Source organism: Syzygium oleosum, unplaced genomic scaffold, assembly GCF_021117445.2.
Source record: "Syzygium oleosum isolate NSW1041296 unplaced genomic scaffold, Sole_v2.1 Sole_v2.08, whole genome shotgun sequence".
NCBI classification, from domain to species: domain Eukaryota; kingdom Viridiplantae; phylum Streptophyta; class Magnoliopsida; order Myrtales; family Myrtaceae; genus Syzygium; species Syzygium oleosum.
In genome coordinates, this window is record NW_026607492.1 from 8386205 (window position 1) to 8407650 (window position 21446).

At 41.0% G+C, this 21446-nt stretch overlaps 1 protein-coding gene across 1 annotated transcript; it reads left to right on the forward strand.

Annotated features, from left to right (window-relative positions):
• Positions 1-5015: 5015 nt before the first annotated feature.
• LOC130138707 (V-type proton ATPase catalytic subunit A-like) lies at positions 5016-19285 on the forward strand. The gene is made up of 6 exons (XM_056313594.1): positions 5016-5174; positions 17970-17997; positions 18405-18484; positions 18567-18699; positions 19041-19147; positions 19256-19285. Exons 1-6 carry the CDS (start codon positions 5016-5018, stop codon positions 19283-19285), a joined length of 537 nt encoding a protein of 178 aa, XP_056169569.1.
• Positions 19286-21446: the final 2161 nt, after the last annotated feature.

Below are 21446 nucleotides of genomic sequence, written 5' to 3' on the forward strand. Positions count from 1 at the left end.
GAAAGTTATACCTGGATGAGCATTGATTCTTGTAGATATGGATGGAACAGAGTTGGCTTATCCTGTAAATGCAGATGCTGTCAAGATATTCTACTCGTGAAATAAAATGACCAACTTGATTAAACATTTCAGAAGATGATTTGGGCCACTTTAGAATATGTGCATAGCATGCATATCATGCATTTCATAAACATGTTTGTTCATTTTGCAGAATACGACCCAAAGGAGTTTACGATGGCAAAAGATCTTAAATTTCTCAAAAGAGTGGGTAAAAGGTGAAGGAATGTATTGTTCCAATTTACTCTTCATAATGTTACTCTTTAGTATTGTTCTTTCTTTTTATCATCCCCAGGAAGTTCAAAGGAAGGAAAATAGAAAAAAGTTCAATCCCCAACAAGCAAATCAGTGGAAAAGATTGAGAAGACGATTTCCCATAAATACCCAAGCTAGAACAGTTGAGAGGTTGGTTGTATCGTTTCAATTTGGAATGAGCAATACAAGAACTTATTTTGACATGGGGTTTTAACTTTTGCAGGGATCCTAGCAAGAAGGTCAGGTAAGTACTCTTAACTCATGAATTTAGATTTCCAAAAAAATTGTTTTTCAAAAAAAGATTGGGTTTATCTCCCCAAGCAAAATAACATGAATTCAAAATGAATCCTTTCAAAACTCATCTCAAAGAATTTCAGTCAAAAAAGTTTTGAAACATACATTCTTTGAGCATGCGTTGTGCATCAGAATTCCTTAAAAATGATGATTTGACAAAAGTCATGAAAGTTTTCAGAGAAAATGTTTGGATGAAATCAAATGGAAAAACCTTCAAATGAGGAAAGGTAAATCATATCCAAACACACCCTTTATACACTCGAGTGGAATGAAGAAATGAGTGTCAAAAGTGAAAAAAAAAATCTCATCCAAAGGAGATAGGAGGTATTCACAATGATTACATGAATTGAAATGATGAAAGGTAATCATTTTATTATCCCAAACACATGGCTACCTTTTGCAAGCCAAATTTAAGCCTGTACAATGGAGAAATCTTTCAAAACGAACCCATTAAGAACCACCCCATATTGGGGCAAATCAGGAGTTTCGTGGTTGACATTTATGAAGAAAAGGATCAAGAAAGATTTAATTGCATACATTTGCATCAATCTTTCTGTGATAATTTTAAATGAAGCTATGTGGAAGCTCACAACATCTCAAGAGGAAGAAGAGCATTTCATTTCCATAACCCAAACACATTATCCTTTGAAAAGCCCAATTGAGCTTGAACATTCATTTCTAAACCCAAATTGGTGATCATCTCCTCACATTGGGGCAAAGCATGTGATCCACCTCAGATTGATAGAAATGAAAAGACATGATAGAGAGTCCTTACAACTCAAAGAGTCAAAAGCCAAAAGAATTAGAAGTACAAGTGCAAGAAAGCTAAGGGCATGAAAAAGCAGTGTGCCTGGTAAAAGCAAGGCCAATGCCCAGCAAAAGAGAGTGAAAAGAAAAGAGAAGAAAAGCATTCAAAAGAAGAATGGCAAAAGTCATGATAAAAGAAAAGCAAAAAGTTGTGAAAGATTAAAGATCACAACAAGCTAGAAGTTGAAAAGGGAAAGACCATGATGAGCATTTAGAGGACTCTTGTAGTCATGAAAAGAAAAGATCTCCTGTGGACACAAGAAAAGGGGTGGTGATGCTAAGAAGATCATCAATTTCATAAAAACCCCGAATTAAAAAACAAATGAGTATTTTGAGCCTACCCAATACCAACATTACAATCTCTCCCCAAAAAATTCTTTTCAGATTGGGATGTTGAGAGTGAAAACGTGAATTCATAACAAAAGCCATCACTTAAAGAAGTGTGTGCAATCTTGTCTTGTCTTATTCTTGAGGTTCTTAACTTGTAGACCGAAGTGAATCAAAAGACAATAAAATTCTTTCTTGGCCTTAAAATGCCTATCCTTTGAATAGACATTAACCAAGCCTACATTACGATCCTTCAAAAAGACCTTGTCAGATCAATCAGATTGTATACATTGCGAATATCTCTGAATACCCGAGGATTAGTTATGAGAGATAAATTGAGAAGTACAAGATGATTCCCTTATCGACAAATAAAAGAGATAAACCAAATTCATAGATTGAGATAAATTCTTTCTAATGAAGGTATTCCAATTGATCATTTCAAGCATTTCTTGAAAGATTTCAAGCAATTTGCTCAAATACTTCCCTTCAGAGGAAATTTGATTGTCAAAATGCATTATTAACACAAAGAATGCATGTTTTTGAATATCAAAATTACCCTAATTTTCGAAATGGTTTTAGGGTCTTTCCTTAAACCCTAATTTTCAAAAAAGGTTTTAGGGTCTTTCCTTAAACGTTAATTTTCAAAACGGTTGTAGGGTCTTCCCTCAAACCCTAATTTTCAAAACGGTTTTAGGGTCTTTCCTTAAACCCTAATTTTCAAAACGGTTTCGGGTCTTTCCTTAAACCCTGGCTTTACAAAGGTTTTGCGGGATTATCCTTAAACCGCAATTTCAAATAGGTATTCCAAAGCAAATTACAAGTCGTAGCCTCGGAGTTATTACCCTCTACAAGTGATCGCGTCTTGTAGCTTTGAATATGGTGATTTTAATAGTCTTTTCAAGTGTACGCAAGTTTGTAGCCTCGGAGCTATCACCTTCCGCAAGTGATCGCAGCCTGCAGCCTTGGATGACTTTTTGGCCCATAGCATGGCCTTTTATAGTCCTTCTGCAAGTGATCGCGGATTAGTAGCCTCGGGATTCCTGCAAGTGATCACAGTCCGTAGCCTTAGAAGACTATTTCGTAGGGTTGGTGGGTTTATCCTTAAACCACAAAGATTCGTGGGTTTTTCCTTAAACCACAAAGGTTCGTGGGTGTATCTTTAAACCTCAGGGTTGGTGGGCTTATCCTTAAACCACAAAGGTTCGTGGGTGTATCCTTAAACCATAGGGTTGGTGGGTTTATCCTTAAACCACAAAGGATAGTAGGTTTATCCTTAAAGGTTGGTGGGTTTATCCTTAAACCACAGGGTTGGTGGGTTTATCCTTAAACCACAAAGGTTCATGGGTGTATCCTTAAACCACAGCGTTGGTGGGTTTATCCTTAAACCACAGAGGTTCGTGGGTGTATGTCATGCCCCGAACCCCATCGAGCACGCAACATCCCTCCGAGGTCATCAAGTATGCGACATCCCAGGATTTGTCGCCGACCCAATCGAAACACTAGCGATTAAACGCATGCGGAAGCGAATACGAACACTCCATACAACATTCAAATAAACGGGGTAATAAGGAAAACACTTCCCACAAAAACCAGCAAGTCATTATAAGCTCATAAAGATAACTCAAGGAGGTTTACACAATTACAAGCCTCACACGAAGCCACTTCCTAACGAGGCCACGGATACAAAAGGAGGTTAACTTAAACTCCTCTACAACGGGGCATCCAAAAGGATGATACATCCAATGCCCAACATCACCCCAGAACTCCGAACCGCACATGACGACTACTCGTCATTCCAAGCCTGAAAATGTTTAACAACGGGAGATGAGATAAATCTCAATAAGTAATTACCTAAGCCTCGCTTAGGCTAACGCGTACCTCCGAACAATCCTAATCATGCAATACCGACATCCAACATGTCATAACAATCACAGGCACCCTTACCTTACCTCGGCACATACGCAATCCCTGCACATTAGAATCTCGCCATAACATGGCCAATTGCTCATCAAGCTTATACAACGTAATTCAAGGCATAATCATGCATAACACGGTTAATAATCTAGACGTGCTCATCAATTAACTCAGGCAAAGCATTCCCCAATGCAAATCGCACTCATTAAGTCCAGATTATTAACGACCCCTCGGGCCACCGAACTACTGCTGGTCTTCTGGCGTAACCAGGCATCGTCTCGCTACGTCGGCGACGGCAACGTTGGGGATCGAACACCCCCCGACAAGCCGGGTACCCAACGTCATTCCACTTAGGAGCATCGATCCGGCCTCCACTGTGATCGGCATCGTCTGGGATCGAACACCCCCGACAACCCCAGGTACCAGACGGCATCCGAACTCCCACCGGGCATCGTCTAGAACTCCTGCCTAGACAGAATGTGTCGTGACCATGCATACACCTCAACAATCATTACCAATTCTTATCTTTGTAAATTAGCCCAATGTCAGCCAAATCCGTCAAAACGCCACGATAACACCGAATAATTCTCGAGAGAGAGAAAAACCAAGAATGTACAAAACCGGGTCCAAATCGGGCAGTTGCGCAGTGACCGAAATCCATTTGAAATAAATAGTAAATCAACTCCAAAAATTATGAAATCAAAACATCTTCGTAAACATTTTTTATGAAGCACACAAATCCATTTCTGACTGTAAATGCCTCGTTTTGACACTCAAAGCTGGACAGAACCCGATTCCCTTGGACAGCCCCTCACACCATCAAAATACAACTCATTCAGTACCCAAATCACATTGAAAAGCTCTGAAATTTTTATATGTCATAGACACAGATGTTCTTAAAAAATTTTGTGAAGAAAGTTTGTTGAAAAGAGGTTTGGAAAAATTTATAGAAAATTGGAAAGACCAGAAGGTCGGATGAACAGTAAATCCGGCAGACTAAACACGGTCCGAAAATGGACTCCCGAATGACCTCAAATGATCTCTAAAAATTCCATATTTAATATATGTTATACTACAAGATGATATGAGCGACTTTCATGAAGAACACTTCCTCAAATTCGGCCCACACAAGTCTCTAAAAAAATAACAAAATACAGAGGCAGTGCAGTAGCGAATTCGAAAATCAACCAAATCAAGAATCATTAAGCAAGCCAAGCTCAATCAACTCCTAAACCAACTATCCACAGCCTCTAATCCACCCCTAAATATGTCCATTAGTAACCCATTATCCTAACCAAGGCTTAGCGAGTACTTACTAGGAACCTAAGCAAGAAAAACCGAGCAAAAGGAGCAGCTCAGTCATGGCAAAGCAGCAGCAGCGACGCCGGAGCAGCAGCAGCAGCCTTAGCGGACAAGCGGCGGCTCACGGTGGAGTCGGGCGGAGATGGGGGCTAAACGGTGGTGCTGGTCGAGCTGGAATGGAGGGCGAGAAGCAGCCGAAGCAAGAAGAAGCAGAAGCAGTGAAGCGGTGGAGCAGAAGCAGCAGCGGAAAAGAAAAGAAAGAAGAGAAAGAAGAAGAAAAGGAAAGAGAAGTCAGCAGCAGCAATACTGAGGAAGAAGCAGCACGTGAGGACAGCTTGAGGAGTCATCCAAGCAGAGGTAACGTGGGGTCATCGTGGGGAGGAATGGGCAGAAGTCAGCAACGTGGAGGAGTCCATCATGGAAAGTCAGCAACAGCAGCAGCATGGGGGAAAAGCAGAGGAAGTCAGCAGCAGAAGTAAGGCAGAAGCAGCAACAACAAAACAGAAGTAGCATGGGGGGTGTCAGCAGCAACGTGGGGGAGCAACGGGGAAAGAGGAGGAAGCCAGCGGAAAAGCAGTCAACAAGTGGGGGCAGCGTGGGGGGTCAGCGGGAAAGAAGGAGAGGAGAGAGAGAGAAGAGAGAGAAGAGAGGAGGGCTTCAACATTATCTCCACAAAAATAATTTGTCCATAAAATATTTTGCCAAATTTTCCTTTTTCCGCATTTCCGATCAAACCGACGATTAGCCACGTTTAATGAGACGACGTCCGACAAATTAGTCGTGGAAATCTTGAAACTTCGACGCCCAATTCGAATTCTAATTAATGGCCAAATTCAATCGAATGCGACTTTAGCGTATCTCGAACTAACGGACGGCTTTTAGGAATTACGCGTATTGACTCGTGGCCGATTCGATATCGAGCCACATCTAAGTTTACTCGAGCCATGGCGACCTCGGTTGTCATGTAATTGCGAGGGTCAATCACTAGTTCCGAATGACGCGATCGTTCGGATTAGGTTTAGGATCGTTCGAAATTCATACAATGGCCAAGCGGAATCACCCGCGATCCAATTGCACAACATTTGTGAATCGTTCCGTAACCATCCTTGGATCGGCCTTTAATGGCCCAAAATATTCCCTCGCCAATCCTTATGGTCGAAGTGTCAATCCATGGCCAAGTTCTTAGGTCCACGTACTTGATTCCTAGCTAGCCATTCCCTAACGGTTAGTCTACTCGAGAGTGATCAATTTCGAACGAGATTTGCTGAAAGCGCATTGACAAAATATTCATTTCATAAATCCTGAAAATTGATCGAAATTCAGAATGTCACAGTGTATCCTTAAACGACAAGGTTGGTAGGTTTATCCTTAAACCACAAAGGTTTGTGAGTGTATCCTTAAACCACAGGTTGGTGGGTTTATCCTTAAACCACAAAGGTTAGTAGGTCATCCTTAAAACCACAAGATTAAAATTCAATTCATCACAATCATTACCATCATCAATTCACATTTTGAGATAATTCGTGAATGAGTTCTCACAAACAGGTAAGTTTTTCTTTCCTTCAGTCACTAAAAACTTCTCAAATACACCAAAGGAGAAAAATTGGATCGGGTTAGGAACTTTAAAGTAAGATCCTTAATCAATTGTTGTGAAATCTTCATTTGTTTTGTCAGTAGAATCAATTAAAACTCAGGTGTCACCTTGTTTTTGAGATCAACCTCTGACGAGCTCAATCTCAAAGAGGGGCAGCTGTTGACATTTGATTTTTGGTTTATTTTTCAAATTTTCTTAAAAATCACAAAATTAGAATTAAGAACCTTCACCATGCTTAGGAACCTATTTCTAAACCAAAAATAAAATTTTTAGAATTTTTCCTTATTTTCTTTTTGGCTAAAATGAGTGGAAAATCAAGAAAAATACCAAATGGAATTCAAAAATTCCATAAAAATAGTCATTAGCCTTATTTTAAATCCAATTTTGTCACTACAGCTTCAATTTTGGAAAATTTCAATTGGGAATATGTTTTTCCCAAAATTGGGGAAAATCATACCCAAATTGAACCAGTGTGAGAAAATCATACCCAAAATTGGGGAAAATCATACCCAAATCATTAGTCTTATTTTAACCGGTGAGGGGGAGCTATTCGACGAAATTCCAAAGAGAAAAGAGAGAGAGAACTAGTGCGAGAAAGAGAGAGATCGAACGCAAGCGTGAGTAGAGACTCCTAAAGTAGAGCGATCGGTGCTTTTCCGATCGGAAAAGCGCCGGCAAATTGGTCCTACTGTTGAGTTTCCTCACCGGCGAACTTACAACAAAGCTTACCGGGAAGGCCTGAAACGGTGCCTCGGCTGATCAATCCAGAGCTTTCTCGGAGTGAAGAAGCTCATCAGTTTCAAGAGAAAGTGTCAAAGAATCACCCTACAGTCATCGTTTGCACCGAAACTTTAGACTTGATCTCCATCGAAATAGGTAAAGTCCGATCATGCTCACAGTTCAGTAAAATTTCAGAATAGGTGTTTGAGTTCAATCGAGCTCAATCATGCGTGTTTTTTTGTGATTTTGCAATTATAGATACTTAAACATGTTCCAATCATGTTTTTTCATTGTTTGATTGCATTTTGAATGCTTAAACCTGTATGAATTGAGTCAGTCACCCATTAAACCACCTCACCGGAGTGCCTACAGTGGCTTAGGCCATCCAAGTCAATGATTTTTGACCTCATTCTTTGCTTTGATTGTTGTTTGAATCAATTTAGATGATTAGGGCGTTCTATATGATGATCTAAGGATTAGAACAGTTTATTTTAGATAAGTTTGCGAGTTAGGGTTTTTGAATCGATTTTTTGCTGGCCAATAGTAGTTTGGCGGCGTAATGATTAGGCTAGATTGACAGTGGATGATCAGGACAATTCTCAGAACCGAAAACAATGGCAAAAAACTCACCGGAAGATCGTTGGCGGCGAGCTCAAACCGGCAGCCTTGAGAACCTTCTAACCTGGTTTGTGCCCACCACCTGCTCGGCGAAATGCTGTAATGAGCATGAGGCCAAACGGCGCCGTTTCGGCGCTGTGCCCGCTGTGGTGATGGCCGATGCCGGTGCAGGCCGGTTCGGTTTGGACGGAGCAATCTGAATCGGATAGCCCGGTTCAATCACATTGGCGGAATTTTTTAAAAAAAATAAATAACAAAAAATTCTAAAGAAATAAAAAAAATCATAAAAATCATAAAAATAGAAAAATCAGACAAATTTTTAAAAAAATTCAAAAATCGTAAATTTTCTTTTAGAAAATCCAAAATTTTCAGAAATTTGGGAAATTCAAAGAAAATTCTCAAAAATTCAAAAAATTTCTGAAAATTTCATAAAATTCTAAAAAAATACAGAAAACCCAAAAAACAATGAAAAAAATTCAGAAAATTCCATAAAAATTTAGAAAATCCCATAATCCATAAAAAAATCTTCAAAATCTCAAAATTTTTGGAAATTTAAAAAAAAATTCAAAAAATTCAAAAATTCACAAAATGGCTTAGAAACCCTGTGGCCACCCATTTTAAATGAAATTAGAATTTTTTGAAGTACCCAAGTGGCATTTTTAGGAACTCCTTAATTTAGGGATTAAAAGGGGTCTCAACCCCTAAAAAAAAATCCTAAAACTACATAATCCATTGAATAAATAAGCCTTTCGGGCTTTACTAGGGTTTGGATGTTTTGGACTGATTTTCCTTTTAGAGACAATTTAGGATTGCTTTGGTTGATTGAAATTGATTGCACGTTTTTCTTAGTGATTAATTGATTGCTTCTTTGATTAGGACAGTTAGAGTTAGTGGATAGGCTTTGGAAACTCGTGTGACACGTTAGAACACATTGTATCGTTAGGTACCGAAAGAGCATTAGTAATCTCAATTTGGGATTATTAATGTAACCAAATCCCCTTACTTAGAATCTCTGACTCGTAGAATCATGGTATTTCTCTCATACCTCAATTAGGTTTGTAGTCAACCTATCAATAATGACTAGTGGCGGCTCCAAATCGAAAACTTAGATTGAGTAGAAAGATAAAAATTACAACCCACTGTCACGTGAGGTATGGTCTGGGAGAGACTCCCGTTTGCCTAGTGATGGGATGTCTGTGGGACTTTTGGGCGAAATATTCGTATCGGACCTTAGTAGCCCATTCGAGGACAGTTTCCCCATTCGCGACAAATGGAAGTACCTCCTCAGCGTGCCAAAAGCGCGGCGCGACACCCAGTTAGGTATTTAATAGCTGAACTTATCATATACATGAATGAGAATAATCTTGGAAAACAAATTAGTAGTGACAAATTTATTATATGTAGATGCAATCACCATACACAATGCCGCCAAGGATTATGAATAGAATTTCCCCATTCACTAGTCAGGTGCTTATTATGAAATCATTTTAGATCTTAGTGTTATTTCATCTTATTGTTACCATTGTAATATTTATTGTTAATGGTTTCTTCTGCATAGATATTGGATTATCATAATAGATCTCATGGAACCATTTTGAGTCATGTACAACTTACTTTTTTTACTCATGGGATTATTTGAGACATTTATTTTGGCATTTGTTTAGTAAAATGTAAATAAATTGGTTATTCATTTTTGCAGGAGTCATCAAACTCTTTTCAGCATGCTAGGGTCAATGAGTTGAACGATTATGAAGGAACACATATCAATTGGCCGAAGTAACACATAATTTTGTCTATCTCAAGGAGGAGGAGGAGGAGGAATTCTCTCTATCTCTTTTCTGTACAGGCTTGAATTTATAGCTCGCTATGGATGAGCTCGACCTCGATTCCCGCCACTTCTCGTCAAGAAGAGGTAAAAGAGCTTGACCTTGAAATTTGAAGCAGTTACCCTCAGGTTGGTAATAGGGGTCATCTAAATTATTAATGTTACTGGAGCTATTATTGTTGCGGAAGCCAAGCGATCGAATAATAAATTTGACAGAACAAGAAATTAAATCGACCACCAGATTTACATGGTTTGGTCGTAGTGACCTATGTCCACGGGGAGAGCAGCACAGAATTTCACTATAGATCAAGCAATACAATGGAGATTAAACCACACTCGAGTCACTCAAACACTCTAAGTGTTTCCCAAGCCCCAATTACACCCAATATCTCACGCAGTGTTTAGCCCCACAATTCATCACGAAATAATTTCTCAATCTCGCGAAAGAATTATACACAAATCTTATCGCAAGATTTAATCACTACGAACACTTGAACTGTGACATTATGAAATCTGACCCACTTGGGATTTATGAAATGGATGATTTTATGAACGTGCTTGTAGTTAGATCTCGCCCGAAACTGATCACTCCTGGGATACTAACCAATAGGGAATGGCTAATTAGGGATTTAAATTCGCGCGACCAAAGAAACTTGATCGTGAACCGACTTTCGACTATGAAAATTGTCGAGGTGACATTTTGAGCCAATGTAGGCCGATCCAAGGATAGTTAGGGATCAATTCGCCGTTGTCATATTAGTGGATCGCGGGTGATTCCGCTTGACCACGAGATGAATTGACGAATGATCCCAAACCTATACCAAACGATCGTGCCCGTCGGAACTAGCGATCGATCCTCGCGATTAAGTGACCACCGAGGTCGTCACGATCCGAGTGAACTTAAACGTGGCTTGATTCAGTATTGGCCACGGGTCGAATGTGCGAATTTCCCCAAAAGCTACCCGTTAGTTCGAGATACGCTCAAGTTACGTAAATTAAATTTAATCATTAATTAGAGACCAAGTTTGGGCATTGGAAATTATGAGGGTCACGACAGGATAATTGGACGATGTTGTTATTAGCTCGGTTAGCCTCAGATTTGTCCGGATCCTTTAGAAAATTCGAATTTTGGCGAGAAATGGAAAATGACCGTTTTACCCTTGGGACTTTGTTAAGGCCAAGTATAATGTGAGAGGGGCATTTTGGTCATTTCACACCTACATTAGAGATAAAAAAATTTGGACAATTTTGCCCTTGGAAATTTTGTGAAATTCTAATTTTGCCCTTGGATATTTTTGGTAAGGATTAATCTTGGCCGTCGATCTTAGGATAAGATTGAATAATGGCCGTTGATTTGGAAATAGAGAGGGGGTAGGATGGTCATTTGGCATAGGGGTAGACACTAATTATTGGTGTCATTGATATTTAATCTCATTTTCTCTTTCTCCCTCTCATTCTCTCTCTCTCCTCTCTCTCGGCAACCATTTCTCTCCTTCACTCTCCCTCTCGGCCGAGCCTCCCCCACCCCACCGTGACCGTGGCCAGCCGGCCCAGCCAGCCGTCGCCGCCGCTTCCCCGTCGAGCCAGACCGCCGCCGTCCGCCCGTGAAGCCGCGGCCTCACCATCGCCACCATCGCCTCACTGCCTCTCTCTCCCCCGTTTTTCTCTCACCAAAACCACCACCACCATCCTCATTCGGTTCTGTCCAGCCGCGGAAAGCCAGCAGACCGTCCAACCACCGCTGCTCGCCGTGCAGCCGCCGCCGTCGCTGTCCGCCGCCGAGTGGCCGCCGGCTTGCCGCCCCTCCCTTCAGCCCGAGCTAGACTAGGATTACAAGTAAGTGGCATCCTAAACTCTACTTAGGATATCGGGTATCGACGGACTTGATTATGGGCTGAATCGGGTTAATTAAGGGCTGTTTTGGACTAATTCTTGGCTGTTAAGGGCTGTTTTGTGTGGACTGAATTGGGGACTGAAATTGGCTTAATTGTGGATGAATTTGTGATGTTTCGAGGCTGATTTGATGTTGAATTGAGTGCTGGAAATCGTGACGTGAAATGATGAGCAAACGGTCCGATTTGGTGACTAAATGTGTCGGTTTGATGTGTGGTGTCGTGGCTGGTTTGTGATGATTGTTATGACTGAAAATGGACATTGAAATGTTGAATTTATGCTCGTACAAGTAGCTGTGATTGTGGGTCCAATAGCGACCTTGCGTGCTCATTGAATTGTGGAGTAATTGATTGAGATGTGGCCCCATTATGTGCGTGTATGGGCTGAATTGAATTGGCTGGAAATTGGCCATGTTTATGTGTTAAATGAGCATGTGAAATGTGTGGGATTCGATGCGAGCACGGGCTGAATTGGATCGGTTGATAATTTGGCATGTTCGTATGAGGTTCGAGCGAGTGAATGAATGAGAAAATTGTGTGAAATGTCGTGCGTGTGGTCACGAAAGTCCTCAAGGCGTGTATTGTAACGCCGGGAATTGTGCCATCCTAAGGCGTGTACTTTAACGCGGAACGATGCTCGGTATTGCCGGAAGACCGCCAACCTGAGGTGTGTACTTTAACGCAGGTTGTGCCGTAGGTGGAGGATGTTGAGCCTGAGGCGTGTACTGTAACGCGGGCTAAGAAGTGTTGTGAAATTGAGATAGTCGTGTGTGGACCGTGAATTGAAAGTGGACTCGAGGCAACTACTGTAACGCGGGTCGCTGGCAAGTCGAATTAAAATGATGTGATAGTGCATGAACGAGTGTGTGTGAAATGCCGAGCTTGAAAATGACATATGTTCGACTTTGTCTGAGGGCATGGAAATTAAATTGGAATATGTATGTGATTGGAATTTGTGTTATCGTGGCTAACGTGCAGATTGTACGCATTAAAAGCCCAGGTAAGTGCAATTGTATGCCTGTTATGTGGTTGCTGAGTGTTAGTGTGTTTGACTTGTCTGGAGATACGTGTTAGCCTAGGTGGGGTTTATGGTGTTTACTTGCTGAGACGTGTCTCATGGTTGTTTAACCAAACAATTTCAGAACCCCGGCCTGAACCATGAATCTTCCACCGCCACCGCCTGAGCGTTTTGGTATACCGATGCACACTGACCATGCAGCTGTAGAGTATCCTGTAGGCGACGATATGGCTTGGATTAAGCATACTACAGTAGTCTGGGTAGATATAGGACAACCCCTTTGGCAGGCCCTCACCTTCACAGCTTGGAGTTTTCGGGACGGGATGGATGAGTTCGGCCCTGTCCGTGGGTTCGATGTCCCTTTTGACGGAGTGGGGGATTGGGATCCGTCGGCCATACCCCCTCCCGATGGCGAGATGACTAGCCTAGACACGAGCCTAGCACAGTCAGGACTTCAGCCGGTACCTGCAGCACCCGAACCTTCAGTGGCTGAGCCTGATCCAGAGCCGGAAGAGTCGCAGGCGGGGTATGATCCGATGGATGTGGATCTAGGTGCAGCGCCAGAGGAAGAAGAGCCCGAAGAAGAGCCTGAAGAGGAACTAGAGGAGGAACCAAAAGAAGAACAAGAAGAAGAGCCCGAGGAAGAGCCGGAAGAGGAGTCTGAAGAGGAGGAGCGAATTGAGGTTCTGTTAGAGTCGCGTGTTGAGGACAACCCGATTGAGATCGAGACGGATACGGAGTCTTCCGAGGAGCAGGATGATCAGGGGGTTTCAGATTTGGATTCCGAGGAGACTGAATCGGAGTGGACGCCGTCCAGTGGGCGTAGGGGCTAGTTTAGGGGTAGAGTGAACCTTTGAAGTGTCCCATTTTTGGAATTCGAATAGACCTAGACTACTGATCCTTTTTGATATCGGTGGTGTAAAGTTTAGAAGTTCGGTGTGCATATATATTATGTGGATTGTAAATGGTGGATACTGTATAAGTTTGAATCAGTAATGGATGTATATTCTCCCTTTTACCCCTAGTTAAATATTGTCTGGGTGTTTGTGGCTTTCGCTAGTGCTTTATCTCTGATGTGTTAGTTTGGGTCGGCGGCGTTTCCTGAGCCGTCGTACTAATTCGACCAAAGGGGGATGCCACGAGCTCGATGGGTTCGGGGCGTGACATGAACTCTTAGTGTAATTCCACGAACAAAACCACAAAGATTGCCCACCGCCAAGCACTCGCACACCAGCGGCGCTTCAAGAATAACTTCACGTATTCATCAACAACTGCATGCCAATCCTGCGGCAAAAGACCAACCCTTATATATCCCAAGGAAAATTAAAGTGGCCGACTTCAACGTGGAAGAGATATTCCATAAAATTCCGTCAACAAGTCCAAGTTTGGACTTTCCTATTTTGTCTTTCTTTGGCAGACTTCAAGTAGGATTTTATTTCCTTTATTTGACACAAGTCCACAATTTGCTTTCTTTTATAGTCAGAGTCCAACATCCTTTGGACTCCAAACTGGAAATAAAATCGTCTACAACTAGTAAACAAAAATTGCCAAATACTGCATGCATGATTTCGAACTTGCATAGGAAATCCAAACTTCAGAATATTAAGACCTCCACAAATAATAATTAATCTCGAATCGGATTTCGTTTATCGAACTCGTCTATAGGGCTCAAACTCGAGACATATTTTAACAATCTCCACCTTGACTCGACGTTTAAGCCAAGTCACAATCGCTTTGATAGAATTCGAATTTCGCTACTACTCTCCCACAGCCCCAATGGGCTCAACCGCCACAGACGTCTTCCATGTCCAAGCCTCGCTTGAACTTCCCCATAGCCGTGGATCTCATCAGAACACCAACTCTACATGCACCTTTAACTGCTTCATAAGGATTTTCTAACACAACCTCCTCAATCACAGATAAAGCAAAACCATCGTTGCATCCATATCTATCGGGAGATTGAATACGCACCTTGTCAATATCAGCAATTACAGAAACCGTTAGCTCAATAGGCTCCACCTCGCTACAAGCACCATCCGTGTCGATTATTTCGCTAGTACCCGCTACCTCAGGAGTTTCTGGTTGCAACTCCACCTCAAGCTGAACACCGTCCAGATCCGCATAAACACTGCTATTAACACGCCTAGCCAGAAGTACTGGAGACTCGTCAAATTTAACTGCTCTGCTGACAACAGGTGAATTTAATTCCGGGCACTACAACTTATAGCCCCGCTCACCTTGTGCATAACCTAGGAGCATGCACTTCATTGCCCTTCCATCGAGGTTACCATCACTAACTCGAACATAACATGGGCAACCAAATATTCTAAGAACAGAATAATCAGCAACGTTACCTGACCACACTTCTTCGGGAGTCCGACATTCAATCGCAATCGATGGGGATTTATTCTTCAGGTAGCTCGCCGTACTAATCGCATCCGCCAGGAATTTCCTAGCCATACCAGCACTACAGAGCATTTTATGGGCCGTCTCTAGTAATGTTTTGCTTATCAACTTTGCAACATGTTGTGGTTCATTGGCATTAGTGCGGTGTCTCACTATGCCTTCCTTCATGCAGAATTCGTTTAATAGCTTCGAGCAAAACTCCATACTACTGTCAGTCCGCACCTGCTTGATCGTTTTACCAGTTTCCTTTTTTATCAAAGCTTTCAACTGCCTGATCCTGACAACAGCATCAAACTTGTGCCTTAGCACAAACACCCAAGTCTTCCTCGAGTAGTCATCAACAACTGTTAGCATAAATCTAGCACTCTTCCTCGAAGGAAACCGCGATAACCTGCGAACATCCAAGTGAATCAATTCTGTAATTTCTGTGGTTTCTCTAACAATCGCACTGAACTGCACTTTCCACTGTTGATCTAAATCACAGCACCTGCATACATTCAGTTCATTAGCCACATAACCACATAGCAAATTTCTTTCACTTAGAACCTTCAGGCTTCTCTCGCTAATGTACCCCAAACGCATATGCTACAATTTAGACTCTCGAACAGATGCATCCAACGTCTCCGCAGCGAATTCTGCCACTGTCTCACCTCGAAGCTCATACAGGCCACTATGCTTGATTCCTTTCATTATCACCAAGGCACCTCGAACAATTTTCAGAAGTCCACATACTGAAGAATATCGACACCCAGCTGAATCCAGGGCACTCAAGGAAATCAGATTTTTCTTCAACTCTGGAACATACCTCACTCCAGTCAATGTCCTCACGATACCATTATGCATTCTGATTCTAACATCACCAACACCAATAACATTGCATTCAGAATTGTTCCCCAACTGCACTTTACTACTATCCGTGCATTGATAAGTAGTAAACCAGTTCCTGTTTGGTGTAGCGTGAAAAGAACAACCAGAATCCATAATCCATCCGCCAAATGACGAATTATTAGTGACAAACAAGACAAAATCAGCACTATCCGAATTACTGTCAGTTATAGCTGCAACATCATTCGCAAGATCAACTCTAATTCCCTCACTGTTGTCGTTTTTCAGCTTAAGGCAATCCCTTCTAAAATGCCCCCTCTTGCCACAACTCCAACAGACAACAGCACCAGTCCTAGACTGACTTCGTCTATTCGAGTTCATACTACTCCTGCTAACACGAGTACTAGTTCTCCCTCTTCTTTCACCTACTAAAGCAGCAGATACATGTTCGCCAGATTCTTTTCTACGGATATCTTCACTCAGAATTAAATCTTGAACACCATCAAACGTCAAACTTGTTGACCTAGAGGAATTACTAACAGCAGTAACAGTAGTATTCCAATTATCAGGTAATGAGGATAATAGAATCAAAGCACGTACCTCATCTTCAAAGTCAATCTCAACTGAACTCAATTGACTAACGATCACGTTGAATTCATTAATATGATCAACAACTGACGCACCTTCGCTCATCTTCAAATTAAACAGATGTCGCATCAAGTAAACTTTGTTGATCGCAGAAGCTTCTCGTACATGTCCGACAGGGGTTTCATCAAACCCGCAGTGGTCTTCTCATTCACAATGTTAAACGCAAGATTACGTGCCAACGTCAGCCGAATAACACCCAAAGCTCGTCTATCCAGCAATTCCCAATCAGCTTGCTTCATCGTCTCTGGCTTCTCCCCAGACAAGGGCAAGTGCAGTTTCATCTGATATAGATTATCCTCAATCTGCATCTTCCAGAAATCAAAATCTTTCCCATCAAATCTGTCGATTCTCATTTTTCCTTATTCTGTCGCCATCGATTCGCTTCAACTCAGCCAAGCCAGGCTCTGATACTAATTGTTGCGTAAGCCAAGCGATCAAACAATAAATTTGACAGAACAAGAAAATAAAATCGAATACCAGATTTACGTGGTTCGGTCGTAGTGACCTACGTCCACGGAGAGAGCAGCACGGAATTTCACTATAGATCAAGCGATACAACGGAGATTACAACCACACTCGAGTCACTCAAACATTCTAAGTGTTTCCCAAGCCCCAATTACACCCAACAACTCACGCAGTGTTTAGCCCCACAATTCCTCACGAAATAATCTCTCAATCTCGCGAAAGAATTATACACAAATCTTATCGCAAGATTTAATCGCTACGAACACTTGAACTCTTAGTGTAATTCCACGAACAAAACCACAAAGATTGCCCACCGCCAAGCACTCACACACCAGCGGCGCTTCAAGAATAACTTCACGTATTCATTAACAATTGCATGCCAATCCTGCGGCAAAAGACCAGCCCTTATATATCCCAAGGAAAATTAAAGTGGCCGACTTCAACGTGGAAGAGATATTCCATAAAATTCCGTCAACAAGTCCAAGTTTGGACTTTCCTATTTTGTCTTTCTTTGGCAGACTTCAAGTAGGATTTTATTTCCTTTATCTGACACAAGTCCACGATTTGCTTTCTTTTATAGTCAGAGTCCAACATCCTTTGGACTCCAAACTGGAAATAAAATCGTCTACAACTAGTAAACAAAAATTGCCAAATACTGCATGCATGATTCCGAACTTGCATAGGAAATCCAAACTTCGGAATATTAAGACCTCCACAAATAATAATTAATCTCGAATCGGATTTCGTTTATCGAACTCGTCTATAGGGCTCAAACTCGAGACATATTTTAACAATTATTGTGATATTTTCCTTTCTGTGAACGGACTTCACTTCGTTGTAGACATTTGGATAATTCGTCCTTGCTATTAACTGTGAATGTTTGAAACAATTCCATGGCTGATTGAAGAGAGACTTCTCTTTGGACATGGAATCTCCATCTTCATTATCGTTGGACAGTATGCAGCTGTGGATCTACTTTTATTAATTTATATGTAACTGTAGGACACTGTTCTGGAGCTGGAGTTCCAAGGTGTGAGAAAGCAACTAAAAGTACAAGTTTGTAAATCTTAAAACCTTCTGAGAAATTTTGGTATTTGGTCTTTTTCAGACTTGGCATGTACGTACAGCAAGGCCAGTTGCATCAAGGCTTGCTACAGATACCTATTTGCTTACTAGTTAGGTAACAGGTTGAAAGTTTAATTTCAGATCGTGATGTCTTTTTTCCTCTGGAATATTTTCATTCACGACATTTTCGTCACATGACAGCGTGTACTTCATGCACTTTTCCCTTCCATTCTTTGGGGGAACTGTGCTATTCCCGGGGCATTTGGTTGTGGAAAAACTGTTTTCAGTCACTCTTTCCAAGGTGATCTTCACTGAAATTGTATCTGTAGTTTCATTGTATTGCTGATGCTATTACTTATTGACTTTTTATAGTTTTGACTCATTTGCAGTACTCTAACTCTGAAGCTGTAGTTTATGTTGGCTGTGGGGAACGTGGAAATGAAATGGCTGAGGTGCATATCGTCCCATCAAATAAAAGAAGTATTTTTGTTAGCGAGTGAAAGATCGCGAGTTTGTAAAAGTCTCATGATGCAGGTCCTTATGGATTTTCCACAGTTGACAATGACATTACCTGATGGTCAGGAAGAGTCAGTTATGAAGCGTACAAGTCTTGTGGCAAACACTTCTATTATGCATGTGGCTGCTCGTGAGGCATCAATATATACAGGTAATTGTGTTTATTAGCTTTCAAGGTTAGCTTGATTTGGTTACTGCAGAAGTAAAGTTTTCGAAATAGGCTGGCTATGCTTTGCACCCAAAGTTTAGAACTGATAGTTAATCTGAATATTTGGAGATTGTTCATTGCTTGTAGTTTGTTAAGATGTCATTTTTCAATTATGGAGGACAAACTTAACATGGTCTCCATAAAGAAAAATGTATCCTGTTTTGTACGCATGATTGTTTCCTTTTTTTGTCATTTCTTTTCTTGTCGATTCTTAAGACTAATTCAAGTTCTTGCTGAAGACTACATTTGAATGATTCTTGACTTTTATTTGTATGGATTGCTAGGCATTACAATAGCTGAGTACTTCAAAAATATGAGCTACAATGTCAGTATGATGGCAGATTCAACATCTCGTTGGGCAGAAGCACTTCGTGAAATCTCTGGACAATTGGTAGGTATTTCTTCATTAGCTTCAGGAAATCACCATTTTCAGAAAGCTGCCAATTTTGTTGGAAGCCTTCCTGTCCACTGTTACAATGGTGTTCTTTTTTATGGATAGTTTCTGAACTTTGATGGCTTTGTCATCTAATGGGACACTCTCAAATCCCCGGCAGTGTCCAGCCCCGCAACTATTTCTCCCTCTCACCGGTACAGCTTGCTGAAGAGCAATTGTTTATTTTCCCTGCAGAAGTGCGGATCTGTGATAAAATAACAATTACTGCCATTCTTAGTCTCCACAATGTATGATCGCATCGAACTTGGGGCTGTTGTGCCTTGCAGAGAGTTGTTATTTAAAGTGTATGAGCACGATGTTGTCGAGCGGCTCAGTCCTTTTAAGCACAATTCTTTTTTATTCTTACATTTATGTTTTTATTCTTTTTGTGCAATAATTTTGGGATGCAATCCTGTCCCAGGTCTTTTGTATTACGAAATAGTTTTCCTCTTTTGAGCAAAGTTGACAATCGCAGACCGAGAGTTTGCTGCAATAAAACTTTCCGGCTAATCATGTCAGTTCTGGTTCTCCCCCCGATTATTTTTTCAGGGGTGAATGATGTTATTTAGTGTTACAAACTACACAGGAATAGAATTCCTCTTATGTTCCAAAGTTCCAATTGATTTTGGTCAATGTCTTTGTTGGACATATTGAGGAAGGAAAATTTGGTTAGAAGAGAAGAAAATGCTACTGACATATTTTGTATTGAAGAATGACAGATCTGCCGAAATGAGTGATGCAGATTCGAACGCGAACGAGTTTCACAAATCTAAAGGCGGTTGTTCGATTTTAAGCACTTGATTGCAATGCAGTTGCGATGATGGGGTGCACATAGGTCAGATGGGTCCTTTATAGAAGAAAAAGTTTGGATGTGCAAATGATAGAAATGTTTAGGTTATGGCATTATCTTTTTGTGAAAATGCCATTTCATGATTAGACCACAAATTTGTGAAAATGGCAGTAACATGGGAAAATTTCTTTTTGAACTTCGCCCAAAATTTACTCTTGAAGGATCCTCAAACAAGTGCATCCATTGCCCATAATTTGAACAATAATAATGCCAACAAAAAGAAAGCATTTTCACAATAAAATAATGCCATTGTGTCCATTATAGCCATTACAACATAATGTTTCTTCCATGTACTTGTCTTTGGACAAGTATTCCTAATAAAATAACAAATAATAGACAAACAAAAAGTAGCAAGACATTCACCTTCTCATCAGTGTTCTTGAGTTTATCTTTCAAATGCTCAAGCAAATACTTAACGTTTCTCATGTAATCTTCAAGTATTGCAGGCAAAGCCTTCGTCATAGAATAAGGCCCATCGCTTGTAGGCAAACACCAAGAAAAGAAATCACATGTTTTATACTCACAATTATAGTAGGGCTTGTATTTGTTTCTTGAAGATTCTAATATTCTCACGGTAGCATGCTTACCACACTTATACAATTTATTTTTAAAGGACAATCCGCTCTAGGTACTCTCATTCACACTCGATGAAGACATCATATACCTGCAAGATAACAATTTTATTTCTCATACAAGTGAAAATACTCAACAAGGAATAAGTCTAGCCACTCCGGTACCATATGTCAAGACAATATGAGTTTCCTATCCAACAAGACACCTAACATGGGAATCTGATTTAGGTACATAGTGAATGAGGACAGCCACACAGCAACATGTATTTTCTTTTTTATTACCAGATATCCTTCAAGGCAACAACCTACTTTTAGCACCACATGGGGGCATCACAGCACCGAAGCACTACCATTTTCATCAACTCGATTTCAATCTCTTGTAATTCAGTCCATTGGATGAGATATAGCAAGACATATACACGAAGGCCATTATGCCAACGCAAAAACTCACTAATGAATAGACGGTCCGACAATGATTCGTAATTTATGTGGAGAATAGGACATGCTTTCGGTCTAGCAATGTCAAAACCTCAACCATTCTTTTTTTTGGATAGAAAGATGTCATTCATACTTAGCTCTGTCATACATGCTTTCGGTCTAGCACTACCCTGTCCATTCATATGTGATGCAGTACCATTCATTCTAAGGAGCTCAAACAATGAACGGCAAGTTACGCTTCATGCAATGCAGCACACCATTCATTCTCATGTATCGAAAAATTTTCGCAAGCACTACCCTGTCCATTCGGTCTAGCAACGTCAAAACCTCAAACACTGAACAGATTTGGCTTAGCATTTCTTCAAACACAAAGTGAGCAGTGGGCTAAGGAGCAAAT

Bases quoted from the DNA above. Each gene is read 5' to 3' on its own strand.
- LOC130138707 (XM_056313594.1), top strand. From the start codon at position 5,016: ATGGCAAAGCAGCAGCAGCGACGCCGGAGCAGCAGCAGCAGCCTTAGC. The intron at 18,700-19,040 runs GTAATTGTGTTT...ATGGATTGCTAG, and splicing joins TGAGGCATCAATATATACAG to GCATTACAATAGCTGAGTAC. The intron at 19,148-19,255 runs GTAGGTATTTCT...TTTTATGGATAG, and splicing joins GTGAAATCTCTGGACAATTG to TTTCTGAACTTTGATGGCTT.